Genomic DNA, 18,706 nt, shown 5'->3' with positions numbered 1-18,706 from the left:
AAAGGAGTGCATTGAAAATAATATTTTTTTTTTTTTAATTTTTTTTATTATAAACAAACAAAAATATATCACATATACTTATAAGTAAAAACACATTACATATTAAAATTTAGAAATACAAATTGTGGTACACAATTTCCGTTTAGCATATTCCTTCTTTTTATAACATTTTGACCAATTTCAGAAAACAATAACTCCCCCGGTACAGAGTTAGCAATTATGCACAGCCTTTTCTTAACAATCTCATACATTTTAGGATAAATGGTCTTCCTATCATTCCACCATTTTAACGGAGATTTACTTCGATGTAACAAAGGTTCCTTAAGGTAATCGTCTAATTCATCATCTGTTAAAGGATCCGAACTTTTTATTACTTCGTTAACTTTTTCATCAAAATCTTGCCAAATAATACCTGATTTTCTTGAATTCATTGGAATCAAGAGTTCACCTTCCAATTCGTCATCTTTTAATGGGTCATTCGAAACCAAAGCTTTTAAATTCGTGTAGGCTTCTTCAAAAGCTAAATCGTTTGAAAAACCATATTTTTTAAATCTAGGATCTAAAAGCGTGCTTGATGCAAATAAATCATTAAATTCAATTTCGTTAAAATGTTCACTCATTTCAGTCAGGAGAAATTCTCCCATATTTTTTACACAAATTGGTATTTTTATACCTTTTGATAAAAATTTTTCAATTTGTTTTATAAGGCCGTTGGATATCAATATTACCTCTGAGATAATCACATTGTTTTGGGACCTTATTTCTTCGATAAAATCTTTGAAATAGGATAAAAGTTCGGTGGCATATGACATAATATTGATATCCTCGATTGAGATGCTTTCTTCTTCTGGAAAGTGTGAACTTAGTATTGAACTCAGACTGTTCTTAATGGATAGAACCTGTTCAAACAACTCATATGTTGAGGTCCATCGAGTTGGTAGACCTTGTTTCAGTTTAAGATTTGGATTTTCTTCCAATTGCAATTGCATTTCTTGTAATTCCTCAGTTGCTGTAGGACTATTTTGAAAAAGCTCAACAATTGATCTGACTTTAATCTGAGTGTCTTCAATGTTTTGCAAGGCTAATTGGACAGCAAGATTGATAGTTTGAGCAATGCAGGTAATCTGTGTCCAATGGTTTAAGTAAATTGCTTCTTTTAAGTTGTCATCGTTATGTGAATTAACAGCAACTACTTTATCTGTTATATCCCAATCATCGCAAATTGTTGCCAGGATAATGCTAAGGTTTTGACCTTCTGCAAATTGGCAGCATTCTAACAAACATGATTGCATTTCAGTTTTTTCATCCAAAAAATGAGCTGTTAAGGATATGTAGCTTTCATTTGCAGTTGACGATGACCAGCAATCAGTTGTCAATGAGACATAATTTGCCTGTTGTAGTGAGTTTTTAACTCGTTCTTTTGTCATTTTGTAGCAATCGGTCAAGAGCTCATAAGACAATCTATATCGAGATGGGACATGATAATTGGAATTCAATTTATTGACAAATCCTTTGAATTCTTTACTCTCTACTATATTTAAGTCCAAATATTGCTTTGTAATGAGTTTAATTAACTCAATATTTGAATTGGCGGGTTTTGATTCAGGAATAGGTTCATTTTGAATTTCATCTTTTCTTTCATAGAAATTGTCATTTAAAGGATCATTTTGAATTTCATCTTTTCTTTCATAGAAATTGTCAGGAATAGATTCGTTTTGAGATTCAACTTTTTTTAAATAAAAACTCTTAGAAGAAGTAGCATTTTGAGATTCGGCTTTTTTAACGTTAAAATTGTTAGAAATATATTTCTTTTTTATTTTTGTACTTGTTGGTTTGATTTTTAGTTTTGCTGTTTTTCTAGAAATAACATTTGGTTTAGAATCAATTAGTGTATTTCTAATTTCATATTCATCTGGGTGCTTAACTTTTGTATGTCGAGTTAAGTTAAATGGACCACCGCCTCTATATGATAAAACTTTGCCACATATATTACAAGAGGCCCTGACATTACCCAAGTCAGTAAAAAATTTCCAAGCCAAAGATTTTTTGTTGAAATTAGACATTCTGTAATAATAAAGAGAAAAAATTATGATAACACAAACAATTAATGTGCATTTATGTAGATAGCATAGCAATAGAAGTTTTAATCTTCAATTGTTACCGAAGATTCTTATTTAAAATTTACTGAATTATCAATCTTCTATAACTAGCCCCAGTAACCTTGTCGGTTCTGTATACGAAACCCTAATCTGGAATTTCTGATGTTTGGAATAGATACTCATAATAGTGATCCAACTATAATGTCCTTAGTTTTCAAACACGAGTTTCGAACGTATCATTTTCGAAAATTTACAAAATTTCAAATATACCCGATTTTGCTCAAAAAATTCCCAATAATTGGGGCTTATGTTTTGTGACTTTAAGAATACATAATTCAATTTTTCGTCATCGAAAGAGAGTTCGGTCTATTTTGAATTAAAGATGCTTACAAATTCACTCCATAACTCGGTAACAGTTAACTTTAGGAAAACAAAAATATATGCCCTAATGTATGTTTTCGTGATTTCAAACAGTTTGATTATTTTTAAAATAAGGTATTCTTATATTTTCATTACTTTTTAAACCCATTAACAATTTGTTCGAAAGCTTCAAACCAAACGAATGACATTCCGTTCAGTTGAATACGAAGTCGTTTGCTGTACGTATGACATCATGCCAAATGAACAGATTTCGTTAACGAGTTACTCGTTAACGTATGGGACGATTTGACCCCTGATTTCTTATTATGACGTTACATCACGTAAAATTATCGGCCTTAAACCGACTTTATACAGACAACAATTTTTTTTTATGTTCTCTCAAATTGAATTTTAAGATTTTTTAACAATAGGTACCTATACAAGTTGAATAAAGTGAAGTGTTAACAATATCAAGTAGTTTTATATTTCACTTTAATTTTTTTCAAACAATAACTAAAAGAATAAAAAAAATATGTTAACAAAGAAAACGAGAGTAGTTACATGGCAAAAACGTTGACAGTAAGAGCCGGTTAAGGATCTTCAAAACCAAGAAACAATTGATTTTTTGTATTCCAATATACATATTATCTTTTCCAAAATATATATGTACGGTACAAAGGTATTTTGTATTGAATTCAACTTACGAAATTCACTTTTCCATAACTCAATTATAAAACGAAATACAAACACCTCAGCATTTCAACCTAAATCGTTAGCAAAATGAAAATGAACTCAATTCCATTTTCTCACTCATTTATTTGCACTACCATTTACCAGTGGTGTCTTGTCTTTGCAATAGATAGGTAATTTATTAAAAAATCTAATACCATGGTAACTTTTTGTGGGTACCTAATCAACTTGATACAAAAGTTTAAAACTGAAATTCGAAATGTACCTTAACGGAATACTATAATTTTCTCATCGCAACTTCTCTACAAACTAGGTTTATTTTAAAACTAAGAAGATGTGCAGAAATTAAAAAATTTATACAACGTTTTTCAAATAGCAAAAATCATTTCAACCCATATTCTTTTGAATAATAAGCACTTTTTCATTACTCAAAATTTTAAAAACTTTTTTTGAAATATGCTTTTCTGTCAACCACTTTTTGGATTACACTAAAATCATACCTACACTATGTAATTTTCTTTCAGCTCTTTCATGTCATGTTCGCTATCATTTAAATTAAAACAGTTTTTTTTTGCCTCAACTATGAACTTAACCAGGACGGTAATAACTACCTTCCTTTGTCTGAGGCAGTTATCCAGAAGTACTGTAATCATTTTCCACTCAAAACAAAATTTACACCGATAACTGACTCGATACAAATGCAAGTATGGTAGCCACCCCAAAGAAAGGAATACTCATGACATGAGTGTGAAATATGATTAAAAATGCAATACAAATAAGCCTAAATTTTTTTTATTAATTCAAGTATTAACATAAATATTCTTACTTTTATGTATTTCTTATATTATTATTATTTTTTTCTTTACATACTTTTTATCCCTGAACCCAATTAACCGGCTTTCAGTTCTATTAATACATATTTTTGTAGTGGAATAAACACTCATTGGTACATAAACAGAAAATAGATTGTCGTAGTTTGTCTATACACACTCATGATTCATGCAACTCACCACCTCTTATGAGGTTTTAATACATACCTTGAATGGGAATTTTCTGCACTTGCAAACTTAAAATAATTTTGATAAATTCAAAAATAAAAGATTCTCAAAGTTACTTTTACTCTATTGTTTTGTAATGAGTTTAAAATTAAATACAAATTAGATGTACCGCGAATAACACCTCAAAATAAATTTGTGTCAAGCGAACACGACAAATCGATGATACCTTCTGTTGCAATTCTGTAATCTGTATCACTCATTAATTTCTTTTGTCGTCAGTGCTGTCTGTAATACATTTTCTGAAGAGTGGTTATTTTTTTGGATTTGCAAGTACTCACTAGAATAAAAATAATAATAATGGCGTTTTTAATTGGCAATCTGGAAGCAAAAAAAGCAATCTGAACTGAATGCGTTCAATTGGGCAAAACTGAACGTTCTGATTCTGAAAAAAAAAGAATTTCTCTTCTGGTTTTTAAAACAGAATCAGAAGCAGAATCACTCACACATTCATAGATTTAAATGTCAGCAGTACAAAATGTTTGCAGCACAAATACAAATGAAATTTGGCGCGAATACACATATAAGTGAAACATGTTAAACACAAACAATACATTCACACCAAACTTCAGATTCTTCGGAATAAAAAAAAAACTGTTCAATTGGGATTCCAAATCGAAGAACAATTCCGGATTGCCAATTAAAAACGCCATAATTGTGTCTAGGTTTAAAAAAATATTAAGGGAGAAGTTTTAAATACATATTTAAAAAAATCTTGCCTGAAAATTGAATGAAAATTAACCGACGCAAATTTATTGAGGTGTAGGCGTACGCTTTACAGGGTTGTGTATTCGATATAGACGAAAAATCCGTAAAAAGGACTTTTTGGTTATAAAGTAACCAAAACTATAATACAAAATGCTATTTTTGTTTTTTTATTTGAATTGGTTTTGTTTTGTGTTATGTTTGTATTTATTTTTTGTAATTATTTTGTAAAATTTTTGATTACCCTGTGAAGGGATTTTGATCAGTTATTAAGTGCAAGCCATAAACAAAAAATACCAAGACTGGAAAATTTCGTACGTCTTTCCCCCCAAAACCCTTTTGTGTACATTGCTGTCTGTGAATATATGTGAAAGCCACCACGTTGGTAAATGACGTTAACACGCACACATTTATAGATTCACGACATTCACCACACATTTGACACGAACACAACGATAGGTTCACGACATTCACCACACCTCGCAGCTTGTAGGCAAACGTCAGTTGACCGCCGAGTTTCCAGTCTTGGTATTTTTTGTTTATGGTGCAAGCCCTTATTTAATTTCTATTGTGTTAGTATCTTGCACGTTGTCCAAGTGCACTGTGGAGTATACGTGCTCATTTTTTTATTGTATTTTTCTTTTAGGCCGCATATGCAAGTGTAGGGGAAAAGAGGACAATTGGTCAAGCTATAAAATTTAAGTTGATGCAATCTGGCCACATTATGACACATTAGGTGTGTTTTTTATTACCACCGGTCTTAACTGGACAAAAAAAAACGCAGTCGGGGCTAAGGAATTTACATGTTAAATGCAACAACACTTTAGCCCTTTGGGCTTAGCTGTTAAGCCCGGAGAATTCTCTGGGCTTAACTTTTTCAACAGATTTAAATCTGTGCTACCAAATGAACTTGTTCGTAAATTGTTTAGAATTTGTTTAAAAACATCAAAACTGATGTTTGGAAGGACAATTATTATTTTAAATATTTATTTAATAGTTAGTTGAACTTTTTTTTTAAAAACACACAAGAAACCCCAAAAGCGAAAAATATGACAACTTTATTTTTTTATGTCAGCTGATTTCGGAACATTTAGTATGCAGTGCTGCTAATTTTTCTCGCTAAGCCCCGAAGCGTTTTTTTTAACCAGTTAAGCCCGGTGGTAATAAAAAACACACCTATTATGACACATTATTTTAAAATATTTTATAATGCTAAATGGAATGAGACTAAAACGCCCATCTTAAAAAAGTTTATAATTTTTTTTTAGAACTAAGAATTCCGTCAGAGGAAAAAATGTTCGTCTTTTCAATTTCATTTTTAACCGACTTCCAAAAAGGAGGAGGTTATCAACTCATCTGTATTTTTTTTTTAATGTTTGTTACCTTATAACTTTGGACTGGGTGAACCAATTTTGATAATTCTTTTTGTATTTTAAAGCATTTAAAGTAACTGCTTTAAGTGCAGTAGTAATTTCTTTCAAATTTGAAAACCTTTTTTAAAAAGTGGTACAGTGAAAATGTATTGGTTAAAAGAGTTTTCAAACAAAATGATTGATTTTTTCCCACATTTTATTCACTTTTCTTTACAGCTCGTTATTGGAACATTTTCAATAATCTACGGCAACCACTTTGCCCTCATAAATGGCTATGACTCTTTTGGAAATATTTGCGGTGTTTGATATAATAAACTATATAACAACATTTCACTTTCCGGAATGGACACATCAACAAAACCATTTGTCCTATTTTTCGGACCGGATAATATATCAACGGTTATGAAAATTTGCATTGAAGAATGCCCCAAGAACTTGGTAGTCGACGAACTTGGTTATCTTGATTATTGGAAACTAAAAAACTTAAAGTTTTGCCGCTACGATTTTGATATGACGAAGCTGCTTTATTTTCATTATTACATAAACTACAAATCAAGTATTGGACCGTGTTCATTAAGAAATATTTATCCAAGGTTTATAATAACTTCACAAATAAATGCTTAAAAATGCCAATACATTCAATATTTCATTTTTTTAAACTTTATTTATAGTATATGTATCTATAAAACATCGATGTGTTCCATTAGATGTCATCAATAGCGTAGTAGAAACCTATGGACTACTTAATAGCATGTTTGATAATGTTGTCCTGATTTTTGTTAACATTTATGTCGTTTTCCAAAATTATGGGAGTGAATCACTCTTTTTTCGTGCAATTTTGGAAATTGTTCACGAAGAATTTGACAAGTGGAGTGATTTGACGTTTGCTTTGCATGTGTTTGTAATACGAAATAATGAATAAAATAATAACACAATTTTTTAAATTCACTTTTGGTGATTTTTTACAATACTTTATTGAGTTTTTTTTGTAAATAAATATAATTTCCTTCACAAAAAAAAAATTAAAACAGCCACCCAACAATTTGACAAGCAGTCCATGAAGCCAAATGTAGAAGTATTGGTAATCACTCCGTCACTCCTTCAAAATTTTGGGAGTGAAGGATTCACTCCAAAAATTCACTCCTTTTTCAATTTTGGAATTTGAAATCACTCCTTTTGGAGTGATTATATAGCTAGGAGTGTCACTCCTTCAATTTTGGAAAACGACATTACTTAACATATGGCGTTACACCGTGGCTCTTAGTGGATTTGCTTTACGTAAGTTTTGTGTTTTGAGTGTTTGCTTTCTAAATATAACTCCAAATATTCTAACAGTGATATCGATAATATTGTCGATAGTATTATTTTTGGAAGTTGAATTTGCAGCATGGATAATTTTTGTACTCGTTACATTATCGCAAGGAAGTCTGTATGTTATGTTAAGGCATGCATCTGAAAACCTGCCCGGTTCAAATGAAGAGGATGACACAACCTACATCAAATTTTTGAAAGAACATCATATTAATAACAGTGTTCTTTATGATTTGGTGATTATAAGTTTGATACTAACGGTACAGTAAGTTAAAAACAATCTTATTGTATGATTTAAATATAAATTTAATACATAGATTTTGGTTGTTGCTGTTTGTTCATCTATCGCAATATTTTCGAATGAAGCGAATGTTTTGTTCAATGAAGCAAAGAATTGCTTGAAAAAAATTCCAAATCTCTTGACAGTTATTTTTGCCACTTCGATTGTACTAATTGGATATCTTTGGTTTTGGATTTACGTAGTGATTTGCATGATCACAACTCCAGAAATACAGCCATTGAATAGACGTCTGGAAAAAGACACAGCACTTAGCAGATTTTATGATAACAAATATAGAGGTCAGTTTTTCTATTTATTCACCATCATTTTTGCACGTTGTGTTTTTTTGACTCTTCCTTTTATACTCCTTAACCAATTCAATAAAGTACATTATTTTAATAAACTCTCGGATGGTATCTTTAAACCAAATCAAAGGAGAACGCGGGGGGTTTTGGGGTTTGATTTGCAACTTTAAGACCTATTTAAAGAAGGATATTATGGAATATTGCGCCTGAATACAAAAATTTACATCCCTGCTTGCAAAAAGCATTAACAATTTTTGTTCTCAAGTTGTAATAGTACATCGAGAATATTCTCTCTAAAAAGCCGTTTTTTAGACCACATTTAGACATCTTTGAACCACAATTGGACAAGGGGCAGCAGCCTTGAGAAAAATGATTTTAGGAGGTAGAGGTTGAGATACGAACCCAGACCTCTGGCGTCATAGCCCGACGCTCTAACCATTTTGCCACTTAATACTACTTAATTATGTTTTAAAATTACGAAAAAAAACTCCGAACGAAGTACATAACAAGGCATTTTTAGTTTTTTTTAACCGTTTTATATAAAACAATATAAACTTTAGGGTTTTAATTTAAGAATTTAGTAAATTGTTCATTTTAAGTTCGTATGGGTTTCGATTAAATGCAGTTCTTGTTAAATTTCTAAAAACCCATACTCTCAACTAGTATTTAACTTCACCTATCCTTAATTGATCTGTCGTTGTCAATTCTTTTATTAGATCATTAATTAATAGTTGGAAACAAATAATTTATCAAAACATTTTTTATTTCGTACACCATTTTGCAATAAGTTTATTAACAGTCCAATTTTTTTTTTTTTTTCATACATCCAGCTCAGGCCATTTAAGACGAAAACGGGTTGGTCTTGGTATCCACCCATATTGCCAACTTAATGACAGAAAAGTGGTTTGAATTTGAAATTCTGCAGCAATGCCTTGAAAAAATTAATGAAATCTCAACAAAAACATAACTTATAAAAAAGAATAATTCAAGTTCTCATAAGAAATTTTTTTTTAAGATCAACAGAAATTATGGATTTTTTTTGTTTTTGTTTTTATATTTAGCTTTATTTTGTTTTGTTGCTTTATCTTGTTTAGCTGCGAACGTTGCTTGAATACACGGGGTTTTCTTAGTGTTTTTTGGGACCCAAATAAAGAAATATAATGTAGGGTGGTGCGACAAAGTAATATTATTTATTATAGTGATATGTTACATCAGATATATGTAAGTACATGTACATCTACTCTCAGTTCGCGTTCGATCGGTAAGGAATCGATAAGAGCTAAAGCCCAATTTTGGATCTAATGTAACAGTATTTTTTGTATGAGGTGAACAGTTTTGTTGGTCCGAGTACTTATTTCTGATTTTGTTATATAATATATAAATGCTTCAGATACCCATTATGATTGAAGTGATGGTATTAGAACGTGTCTCCTCTCAATAAATGTTATGTACAATATTTACTCGTTTTAAAATAATGATATCGCTTTAAATGTGTATCGATTCAAATAAATTTAATCATTAATATTTTTCTTCTTCTATGTTTTGTACATTCATATCTATAGTATACAAAATGGTCGAGTATATTGAAGCTGAAACAATTCGAAGTCTATTTTGGACATATATCACTAGTTTATTTTGGTTTATTAAGTTTATTTTCGCATTCGAAGAATATTGTCTTGATGCTGCTGTTGCATTTTGGTACTTCAAAGGAAAAGTAAGCTTGAAACATATGTATACTCAAACTATTTTTTCGATATTATGTGGGATCAGTTTCAAAAGGAAGCATTATTACTACACTATCAATAGTTCCTCAAGTTTTGCTATTAAGTTTAAATGCATTATAAGTATTAAGACCATCACCCCTATTACGATTGTCAACTATCAATTGATAGTTGATAAAAAATAAATTTCGATCTCTTATTATCTAATTTGCAAAAAAATTTGAAAACAAAAAGAATGATGCCAACCGTTATTATTTGAAATATAATAATTAAAAAAATTCCATTAAAAAAATGACGTTTTCCTCGCAATTAGATTTTAAAATACAAAATTTCAGTATTTATCAACAGTAATTTGAAAACAGTAATTTCTTTTGTTTTAGATTGAATAAATTCATTAATTTCAAATTATTCGAAAATCTTGTACAAAAATTGAATTTATTCGAAAGTTACATAAACAAATGGAACCACACCGCATATGCATTCGTTGCAATGGAAACAGTTGATTTCTGTTGTACTGATCAAAATGTTAGTATTTAAAAAAAAATATATCAGGAATTAAATGCGTATCAGAGAATCCGTTTGTTATTGAAAATTTATAGCTTTACGGGATTCGTGACAGATCTAAAATTTCGTGATAAGGCTAAGTACCTTCTCCAATACCCATCCCAATTTTACTTTACAAGTACCTAAACAGGTCATCATTATTTTTTTTTTTTTCAACTTACAGATAATATTTATTGATGCATCGTTAATGAAAAATCATAACATTGCAAAATGCATTTTCTTTTTGGCAAAACTAGCTGTTGCAAATGTGACATGTATTATTGGAATTTTGCTTCTCAGGGGTTACAAAGATATATATTTTTACATGGCTCCTATTCTGTTTAACACAATAATTGCATATTTGATTGCGCATGTTGTGTTCGCATTATTTGAGGTAGGTACTTTTGAAAATTGTAGACCTTTTAACTATTTAGTTGAATTATGAACTTTATGTAAATAAAACATGCACTATTTATAAAATAGACCTAAGAGTTTCACATTTATTTAGTTCACGATTAAATCAATATAGTTCCTAATAATACTAATTTTATTAATTATTGTATTCCACAGAAAATAATAGACACAATAATTGTTTGTGTATGCAAAGATAAACAAGTGAACAGTATTGGCGGTCGTTGGGAACAGAGCAAATTAGTTGAATTTCTTCAAAATGGTAACGGAAAAACTAATTTTATCGAAGTGTGTCCAAATCCAGTCATAAGCTTAGTAAAATAATAGCAACTAATATTACATTATTGTAAAGATAAACAAAGAAAAGAATAATTAAATAAAATTAATATTTGATATGGTACTCAGGGTCTTCTGTAAACAAAACTTTTATTTTAGGCGTATCGTAAGTATTTTTTTCTGTGATACCCATTATGTAGTACAACTTCAAAGTATCTATTTTTTTCCAAAGAAATTCCAAAACAAAAATCAAAATACCGTTGGGAACTAAACATTACTTAATACTATACATTATACTTACATCTTCAGTCGATTAAACCAAATCTTCATTCCAAAGTCAGACTAAAATTTCCCTCGAATTTATCTTAAGCCCAATCCAAAGCGGGACATAACGAAAAGATTTTGTTTTTTTCCCCTAATTAAAAAAAAAGAATACGGATTTTTTTCATTTTTTGAATTTCGGAGTACAGAACAACGACCCGTTCTCCAGTTGTACTTGAAAAAAAATTCAAATAAATTCCTTCTTTTCAAAACAGGAAGAAAACTAATTAATCAACTTTATCACGAGTTCCATTTGTATCGGAATTTTGTCAACCAATCCCGAAAAAAAAAAAACAATCTAAAAATCAGTTCGTAATGACAATTTGTATGAAACTTTACATCACGAACGGATTGTGTATATAACTCTTTTTTTCCGGGACTCTTGTCAAAATTTCCGATACTAATGGAATTCGTAATAAGGCGGCACTGTGTTTTTTTTTTTTTTAAGCTATTTTAAGTTCCGTAAAAAAGCATTAATGTAGGTGTTAAGTGTAAAAAATCATTTAACTTTGATAGGTACCAAGAAATCATTAAAACAAATATATTTTATTGGTAACATTACCAAAGTGTTTTTATTTAAATATAAAATATAAAATCTTGTTATTTACGCATCAATTTCTTTTCCATTTTTCTTTGAAGATTTTGCTTTGCCTTTTTTCTTTTCAATCACTTTTTTTGCAAGTTTCAATTGTTTTTCTTTGATTTTCTTATCTAATTTCGCCTTTATGGGTTTAACTATTTTAGACTTTTCCTTTTGTTTTGCTGAAAAGAGAAAAAAAAAAACAAATAATTCAAACAAAAGTATTAAATTAAAATAAGAATTAATTTAATGTTTGGTCATTCAGCTGAACATTAATAACAAAATTAGAACTCTTACAGGAGAATATTAAACGAACAACCATCGATTTCGTTTGTTGCAAACATGAATGGTTCATTATTATGGTTCATTTACAGTCGCTTTTTCAGGGATATATAAAATATTTCTAAATTTTATTATATTCGTTCACTCAATCACCTGTTTTGTGAGAACTTAGAGTTAAAGATAGAAAAATATAAATTGGTGGCACACACCAATCAAAAAAAAATTTCAATTTAAATGCAGAGATCGAAAATTACTGTGTAAAATGTTATGAATAAGGAGCACGGAGGAAAAGGTAGGTGAATGGGAGTTTTTGCTCCAGAAATGTATGTAGCTTGGAAACAAAAAAGGTCGAATCGGTTAACATCCATAAAAAGAAAAAAACATAAAAACGAACGAAGCTGTGACTTAAATTCTTCAAGTCCAGATGTGATGGGTTGGAAGAGTACATGCATACGACTTCACTCTGAGCCTCCACATATGAGCCTCGCAGGAACTGTTAGAATGGCTACCCGGTTTTAAAGTTTTTTATGTAGGTGTCGTTGCATTTGTTTTTTCTAGAAGTGTTAAGGCCTACATCTTTTTCGTGACTGTGTTGTAACTTGCGTCGTATGATATTGCTCTTTGAACTGGTTATTTTAGAACTTGTTCTTTGTATATCATTTATCTTATTAATGTAATTATGGTGGAAATAAGTTGTATTAAGTCATTCATTAGCAAAGAATCAATGATCAAAGCGCATACGATGGCTTAACTTGGGATCGAGGAAAATCTAATGCTTCTGCATTGCGTGAAATTACAAAACACGTAATGAAATATGCAGTTGAGAAAAATAGGGTCCAAATAATTCAAAACGGGATATCATGTGATTTCCTTAACTTTGTTATGGAACAGATAGTGTTTACTACAGGTATTAACCATTCAATAAACCAATTGAATTACTTGGGTAAGCGAACGACATCAAAAGCATGGGTCACTCTCATTTAAATGTATTAGTTTAAAAGTTTTTAAAGGTCATGCGAAATGTTTTGGTCTTCAAGTAAATGATAAAGAAAAAAACAAAAAAAAATTCGATACCTAGGACAAAACGAAACAATTCTTAGGAGCAATTTATACGAACGCGCAGGAGTTCACCTATCTCAAAATAAGTATTAACTACACGAAAGATACCCTAGCAGCAATTCAACGCAGAATTTCCGTAGTAAACCTTCAGTTTTACAAAACTAATAGGTAGTTTCAACTGCTCACCCGAAAGACTAAGAACAAAACACATACTATGCCATGAAGCAACTTTATGGTTCCGACTTCCGAGTGCTGAAAGATAAGCAGAAATGGTGTTTTATTAAGTGAACTCTTTCAAAAGAAAAATTTTCTCATTAATATCAACTAAGTGAACTATATTGACTCAGCCACATCAAGGGAATGGAAGATCGGACAGATCTGAAAGATCTTTCAATCGTCTATACTAATCTTAAACAAACAGAGAAAAATACACTAACCAGACCAAAGAAAGTAAGAAAAATTATTTCGATTTTAAAGACCACAAACTATAATAAGTGGAAGAGCAGTTTGGCCCTAACCCAGACTTACTTATAAAAATTTTCTAAATAAAGTTAAAAAAGAAATATTTATTCTTACCTGCCAATACTTTAGCAGTCTCAATAGCATTATTTGTGGCAAATATATCATCATATTCAACATCTTCATAAGCATTCATTGGCCTTGTCGCTTCGTGACGTACTTTTTGTTCAACTCTATTCACATACTTATCGCTGGAAGCCTTCTTCAACGATTGTCTCTGCTTCGACGGACTAACATAATCCGGATTCTCCCAAATGGCATTGCCCGTGAATGAACCTTCAAATATTTTCACCGGATTCATTACAAAACGTGGCCCCACCTCAGCCAATCCACCATCTTCGGAAAGAATTTGGAAATTTCTAAACCAAATTCGATTATCGAGGAATGTGAATGTGAAAACATGATCGACGAAAGGCTGACTCTTTGGATGATGATTTGGGACACCAAAGGTTTGAATTAATAATTCTTTGAGCAAAGACAAATGTGGAATTGTATCAAATTTCTGATCGAATGACAACAATGGCCGAGAACCACGCAGACAATTGCCAGTCATTTTCAATTCACCCATTGTGTGAATGTTTTCGACGAGGAATTTAGCCGAAGGACCTTTTGGGACATTCGACAACCACATGTACAAGTCACGCTTCCTTCGGCCTTCGAAGAGAATTGCTCGATTGCAATGCTTCATTTCACACATTTCATTGACCAGTGATAGAGTTTTGGCACGTTCCATTTTGGATTCAGGTCGATGATGAGGCATAAGAGTTTTGATGTCGCCCATTAAGTGACGATCTCTGTGATTGATACCGCGAGCAGCAAAAACTAAAACACGTTGTTTGTTTGTCCATTTTTCCTAGAATTTTAGAGTTAAATGGTTTTATATGGAAAAATACTAAACACTTTTTGGTTGTCTTCTGCACCTTTTTGGGAATTGGATCATCAGATAATCTTTTTGATGGAAGTGGTGGATTTTCATCTTTGGGTATTTCCACAGGAACTACTTTAGGCTTCTTTTTTATGTTTTTACGTGCCATTATTTTGTATTTTTATTTAATAAAATGATAAATTTATTGAAATTGTTGTAAATGCACGTGTTCTGCACACCGAAAACAAAACGCAAGTGACAGTTTAGTTGTCAACAATTTGACAGTTCGCTCATTTTTTTTGGAATCGCGTTCCGGGGCGAAGTATTTTTTTTTTTTGTTAATAAAGGTGGATACACATTACTGACGCATTCTGCATGGGTCAAACATCATACCTATCCATTGTAACGTAGATGAAATTTTTGCATGTTTGAATTAGATTTTAAGTGTCATAACTGTTTTTAGATCGATTTGGACATTTAGAAATAATTTAAGATCGTCCCTTCTATGTAATGAAACGTCCACAATTCTCAGTTTAACAAATATAGTTACTGTACATTAGATACCATAGAGGAAGGAATACCTAGAGAGCCGACTCGTACCCCCCTTACCTAAAACACCCGCAAATTTAATTTCAGATAATCTCTCTTATTTTTCTCTTGTTTTCCTATCTGTGAATACGTGTGAAAAGTACAATTCGTTTAATACCTTCCTTTCACCAGTAGATGTCCTCACAAATTTTGAATTTAAACATGATTTTGGTTTGTACATGAACTTGAATAGCTCAAATAGCTCACTCCAGACATCCACCTTTCAATAAATATGTACAGAAATAAAAAAAAAAGGTTCGTGTTTTGAATTTATTATATTATTTTTTTATGAATTTATTTCCTACTGAGCACTTAAATTGTTTTTAATTGTTTTGAGCTCAACTCCACAGTTGAATGTGTTGGTGCCATTTAAAATGCACGGGAAAACTACCACATATAAGCACTGTGGAGTTTTTCCTCTCATTGCAGCTTGTAGGGTGGAAGAGAAAAACCAACCGAAGTCGCGTCTCTAGGTATTCCTTCCTCTATGTTAGATACTATGTTGCCTCTTATGAAGTTTTTCATTGGAATAAATCCAATCTATTACTTTTTTTTTCCTAATTATAAAAAGATACCATTTTTCATGGAATGTCCCAACTACGGCATACTTTCGTTAACGCATCGACGCTTTATGCCTCCATCATTTACATCTGATTAAATAGAGATTCGAGCAATAGTCAAAACATTAACGAACGTATGCAGCAGTCCGACCCCTGATAATGGAAAAAAAGCATTAGATCCATTTTTACAAACGTGGTTCAGCCTTGGTTCAGGAATTTAACTTGCCGATTCCAGTGGATTAACTGTGGTTCAACCTTGGTTGAAGCAAGGGTTTTGCTATTTTAACATAATAATCCTTGAACCAGTGCTTGCAGCCCTATTCTGGTAAACCTCACAAGTTACAAGAACCTCACAAGGTAAGCTGAATTTGATTGTGAATTTTCGAATTTGTGATCTGCTCTGAAGGGGGTCACAACTCACATGTTGAATTTTTGTTAGTAAGTTGTTCGTAAAAAATAAACTCACAAAATCGATTCACGATCACCTTGAGAGGTTTTTGTGACTTGTGAGGTTTGCCAGAATAGGGCTGTTAATCTTAAATTTAGTAACTATTTCAGAAGATAAAAGAAACTTAAGAAACAAAAAACTTATAGCCTGTTTTCACCAGAGTCCAAGTGAGATAATTTGGAAAATTATTTTATTTCGAATGTAAAATCGAAAACCCACAGATGCGAGATAGAGAGAGTAGATGAAAATGCAGGGGGTCTATTACGAAATACGCAACAAGCGGAAAGTAAACGATAATAGCCCTGTCCCATCTACTCGGCAAAAAGCATGAGTATTTCTAGTAGTAAATGCACTAGATTATCTACTCATGAGTAAACTACAACCTCCAAAAGAACGGGCTTATGTACTTCAGTACACGATAATGAAGTAAACGATAGTCACGGCAAAGAACGATTATATAAAACGAGAATGTCGTTTGGCATAACTAAACCGAAAGAACTATTTTTTTAAGGCTCACGTGGAAATTTTTCAGCCCGAAATATTTTTGTTCGCCCGGAAATTCAAAAGCTATCTTGAGTTTTACTCGAAGGGAATTTTCATTTTCCTCCAAAATAGTTTCCTTTTCGCCACAAAAATTTAACTGAGAAAAGAGCTATCGACTGCTTAATTACCGGAAAAAAGTTCCAAATGCGTGGAGTTTTCCGAACGTGAACAACTTTTCGCCCGGATAGGGGAAAAGTAAAATTCAATATTTCCTGGTGGAATTTTGTTCCCGTGAAACTTACGATAGAGCTGATTATTAGAGCCAAAAAAACGAAAGTTAAAAGATAAGGAAATGGCAGTCGTAAATATTAGCTGCGTTCCTTTGGAAATATTTATCTACTTTTTAGTACTTAAAGCTGCTTTGAACTACTTTTTCAGTATAGCAAAGTAGATCAAAGTAGTTTTAAGTACTAAAAAGTAGATAAATATTTCCAAAGGAACGCAGCTATTAACGAGTATCGATGAAACAAAACGATTACCGTAATACATAGGTAATCGCATTTGAACGATTACCAAGTAGTTTCAACGATAACACCGGCACACAAAAAAAAAGTGTCATGAACCAGAAACCAGACCTATCTTTCTATATGTTTTTGGACCGGCTGAATCCGAATTTCAAGTCCGTTTGACCCTGTCACCCTCCAGTTTTGAGTAATATGCAAAAAACTCAAAAAAAGGTAGTTTTTGGGGTCTTTTTTACACTTTTCTCAAAACTGGAGGGTGACCGGGCAAAACAGACTTGAAATTCGGATTCAGCGGTCCCAAAAACATATAGAAAGATAGGTCTGGTTTCTGGTTCATACAACTTTTTTTTTTTGTGTGCTAGCACTGTCGCGACATGTCGCTGTCATACCCGGCACACAAAAAAAAAAGTTTCATGTACCAGGAAGCAGACCTATCTTTCTATATGTTTTTGGGACCGCTGAATCCGATTTTCAAGTCCGTTTTGCCCGGTCACCCTTCAGTTTTGAGAAAAATGCAAAAAAAACTCCAAAAAAGTCATAAAAATTCAAACAAAATGCACTCACAGCTCAAAACTGGAGGGTGATGGGGCCAAACGGACTTCAAATTCGGATTCAGCGTGCCCAAAAACATATAGAAAGATAGGTCTGGTTTCTGGTTCATGACACTTTTTTTTTTTGTGTGCCGGTGTAATCGTTTTACAAAATTCGTGAATCTTTGAGAATTTTGTTTTCCGTTAAAAAAAAATAACATGAAGTTCAAAAATATAAAACATATGAACTGAAATTTCAAATTAAAAGATTTTTTGTTATGTGCTCAAAATCTATCGATCCGTTAAGAAACTATCCCGACATTAGCTGTTTTCAGTGGCGTAGATAGCTTTTTGCTAAGGGGAGGGGATAGATCTAGTTCGCAAATTTTTTTTAATGTTTTTATTCTCTTTAAATTGGAGAAAGTTCTTTCGGTAGTTGACGTAGAAACCAGCAGTGTAGCTAATATCTTTAATAAAATATAAATACCAGGACAACTTTTTTCGGTGCAGCTTTCGAGCGCTTTCAATGAGTTCATAGAGGAAGTATTTTTCCTTCTGATCAAATATCTTTTCTGAGTTTTTAATTCTTCACACAGAGAAAAATATGACCAGGACCACCTAAATATCAACAGATTTCCTTATTGAACTGTTTTATGAAGAAACCTTATTAATATCAACAATTAAAAAGTTTTTTCCATAAAAATTTCTTATTATTTTCATGTACAAAATCTTTCAAAATTTTTTGTAAAAATTTCATATTTTTTCCAACTTGGCACTAGAACAAAAATTGTGACCAATACATGTGACCCGTACATGAT

At 31.6% G+C, this 18,706-nt stretch overlaps 3 protein-coding genes and 1 long non-coding RNA gene across 14 annotated transcripts; 2 read left to right on the top strand and 2 right to left on the bottom strand.

The window, feature by feature from the left end:
- Positions 1 to 25: 25 nt before the first annotated feature.
- Positions 26 to 4,508, bottom strand: LOC129911600 (E3 SUMO-protein ligase ZBED1-like). Of its 11 annotated transcripts, none has more exons than XR_008771676.1 (4): positions 2,616 to 2,815; positions 729 to 2,064; positions 413 to 520; positions 233 to 346 (listed from the first exon to the last, which is right to left on the bottom strand). XR_008771676.1 is itself a non-coding variant. In XM_055989448.1 (3 exons), exons 1-3 carry the CDS (start codon positions 2,666 to 2,668, stop codon positions 96 to 98), a joined length of 1,956 nt encoding a protein of 651 aa, XP_055845423.1. In that variant the 5' UTR covers positions 2,669 to 2,812; the 3' UTR covers positions 26 to 95. The 11 variants fall into 11 exon arrangements, 9 of the variants coding, with proteins under 9 accessions (XP_055845423.1, XP_055845418.1, XP_055845419.1 ...); XR_008771677.1 differs by having other exon boundaries at positions 254 to 363; XM_055989448.1 differs by having other exon boundaries at positions 26 to 346; positions 413 to 2,064; positions 2,616 to 2,812.
- Positions 4,509 to 4,522: 14 nt separating this feature from the next.
- Positions 4,523 to 7,065, top strand: LOC129911602 (uncharacterized). The gene is made up of 3 exons (XR_008771678.1): positions 4,523 to 5,032; positions 6,499 to 6,875; positions 6,954 to 7,065. It is a non-coding gene; the product is annotated as an uncharacterized LOC129911602 (long non-coding RNA).
- Positions 7,066 to 7,517: 452 nt separating this feature from the next.
- LOC129911601 (choline transporter-like 1) lies at positions 7,518 to 9,102 on the top strand. Its single transcript, XM_055989451.1, has 4 exons — positions 7,518 to 7,560; positions 7,618 to 7,853; positions 7,911 to 8,172; positions 9,009 to 9,102. Exons 2-4 carry the CDS (start codon positions 7,719 to 7,721, stop codon positions 9,020 to 9,022), a joined length of 411 nt encoding a protein of 136 aa, XP_055845426.1. The 5' UTR covers positions 7,518 to 7,560; positions 7,618 to 7,718; the 3' UTR covers positions 9,023 to 9,102.
- Positions 9,103 to 11,992: 2,890 nt separating this feature from the next.
- On the bottom strand, positions 11,993 to 15,091 carry LOC129911775 (ribosome biogenesis protein BRX1 homolog). The gene is made up of 3 exons (XM_055989689.1): positions 14,811 to 15,091; positions 13,948 to 14,743; positions 11,993 to 12,212 (listed from the first exon to the last, which is right to left on the bottom strand). The coding sequence occupies exons 1-3, from the start codon at positions 14,922 to 14,924 to the stop codon at positions 12,055 to 12,057; spliced, it is 1,068 nt and encodes a 355-aa protein (XP_055845664.1). The 5' UTR covers positions 14,925 to 15,091; the 3' UTR covers positions 11,993 to 12,054.
- Between the last annotated feature and the right edge of the window lie 3,615 nt (positions 15,092 to 18,706).

This window comes from Episyrphus balteatus, chromosome 2 (genome assembly GCF_945859705.1).
Source record: "Episyrphus balteatus chromosome 2, idEpiBalt1.1, whole genome shotgun sequence".
In the NCBI taxonomy this organism is placed as follows: Eukaryota; Metazoa; Arthropoda; class Insecta; order Diptera; family Syrphidae; genus Episyrphus; species Episyrphus balteatus.
The sequence above is the reverse complement of the archived record's forward strand: the minus strand, read 5'-3'. Positions and strand labels throughout refer to the sequence as shown.

What these genes read in the sequence shown, in the direction of transcription:
- LOC129911600 (XM_055989442.1), bottom strand. Translation starts at nt 2,668, where the DNA reads ATGTCATTCGTTTGGTTTGAAGCTTTCGAACAAATTGTTAATGGGTTT. An exon ending in ATTGTTAATGGGTTTAAAAA is followed by an intron (nt 2,065 to 2,615) that starts GTAATGAAAATA and finishes TTATTATTACAG; the next exon opens with AATGTCTAATTTCAACAAAA.
- LOC129911601 (XM_055989451.1), top strand. Translation starts at nt 7,719, where the DNA reads ATGTTAAGGCATGCATCTGAAAACCTGCCCGGTTCAAATGAAGAGGAT. An exon ending in TTATAAGTTTGATACTAACG is followed by an intron (nt 7,854 to 7,910) that starts GTACAGTAAGTT and finishes TTTAATACATAG; the next exon opens with ATTTTGGTTGTTGCTGTTTG.
- LOC129911775 (XM_055989689.1), bottom strand. Translation starts at nt 14,924, where the DNA reads ATGGCACGTAAAAACATAAAAAAGAAGCCTAAAGTAGTTCCTGTGGAA. An exon ending in ATGATCCAATTCCCAAAAAG is followed by an intron (nt 14,744 to 14,810) that starts GTGCAGAAGACA and finishes CTAAAATTCTAG; the next exon opens with GAAAAATGGACAAACAAACA. An exon ending in GACTGCTAAAGTATTGGCAG is followed by an intron (nt 12,213 to 13,947) that starts GTAAGAATAAAT and finishes TTCTCTTTTCAG; the next exon opens with CAAAACAAAAGGAAAAGTCT.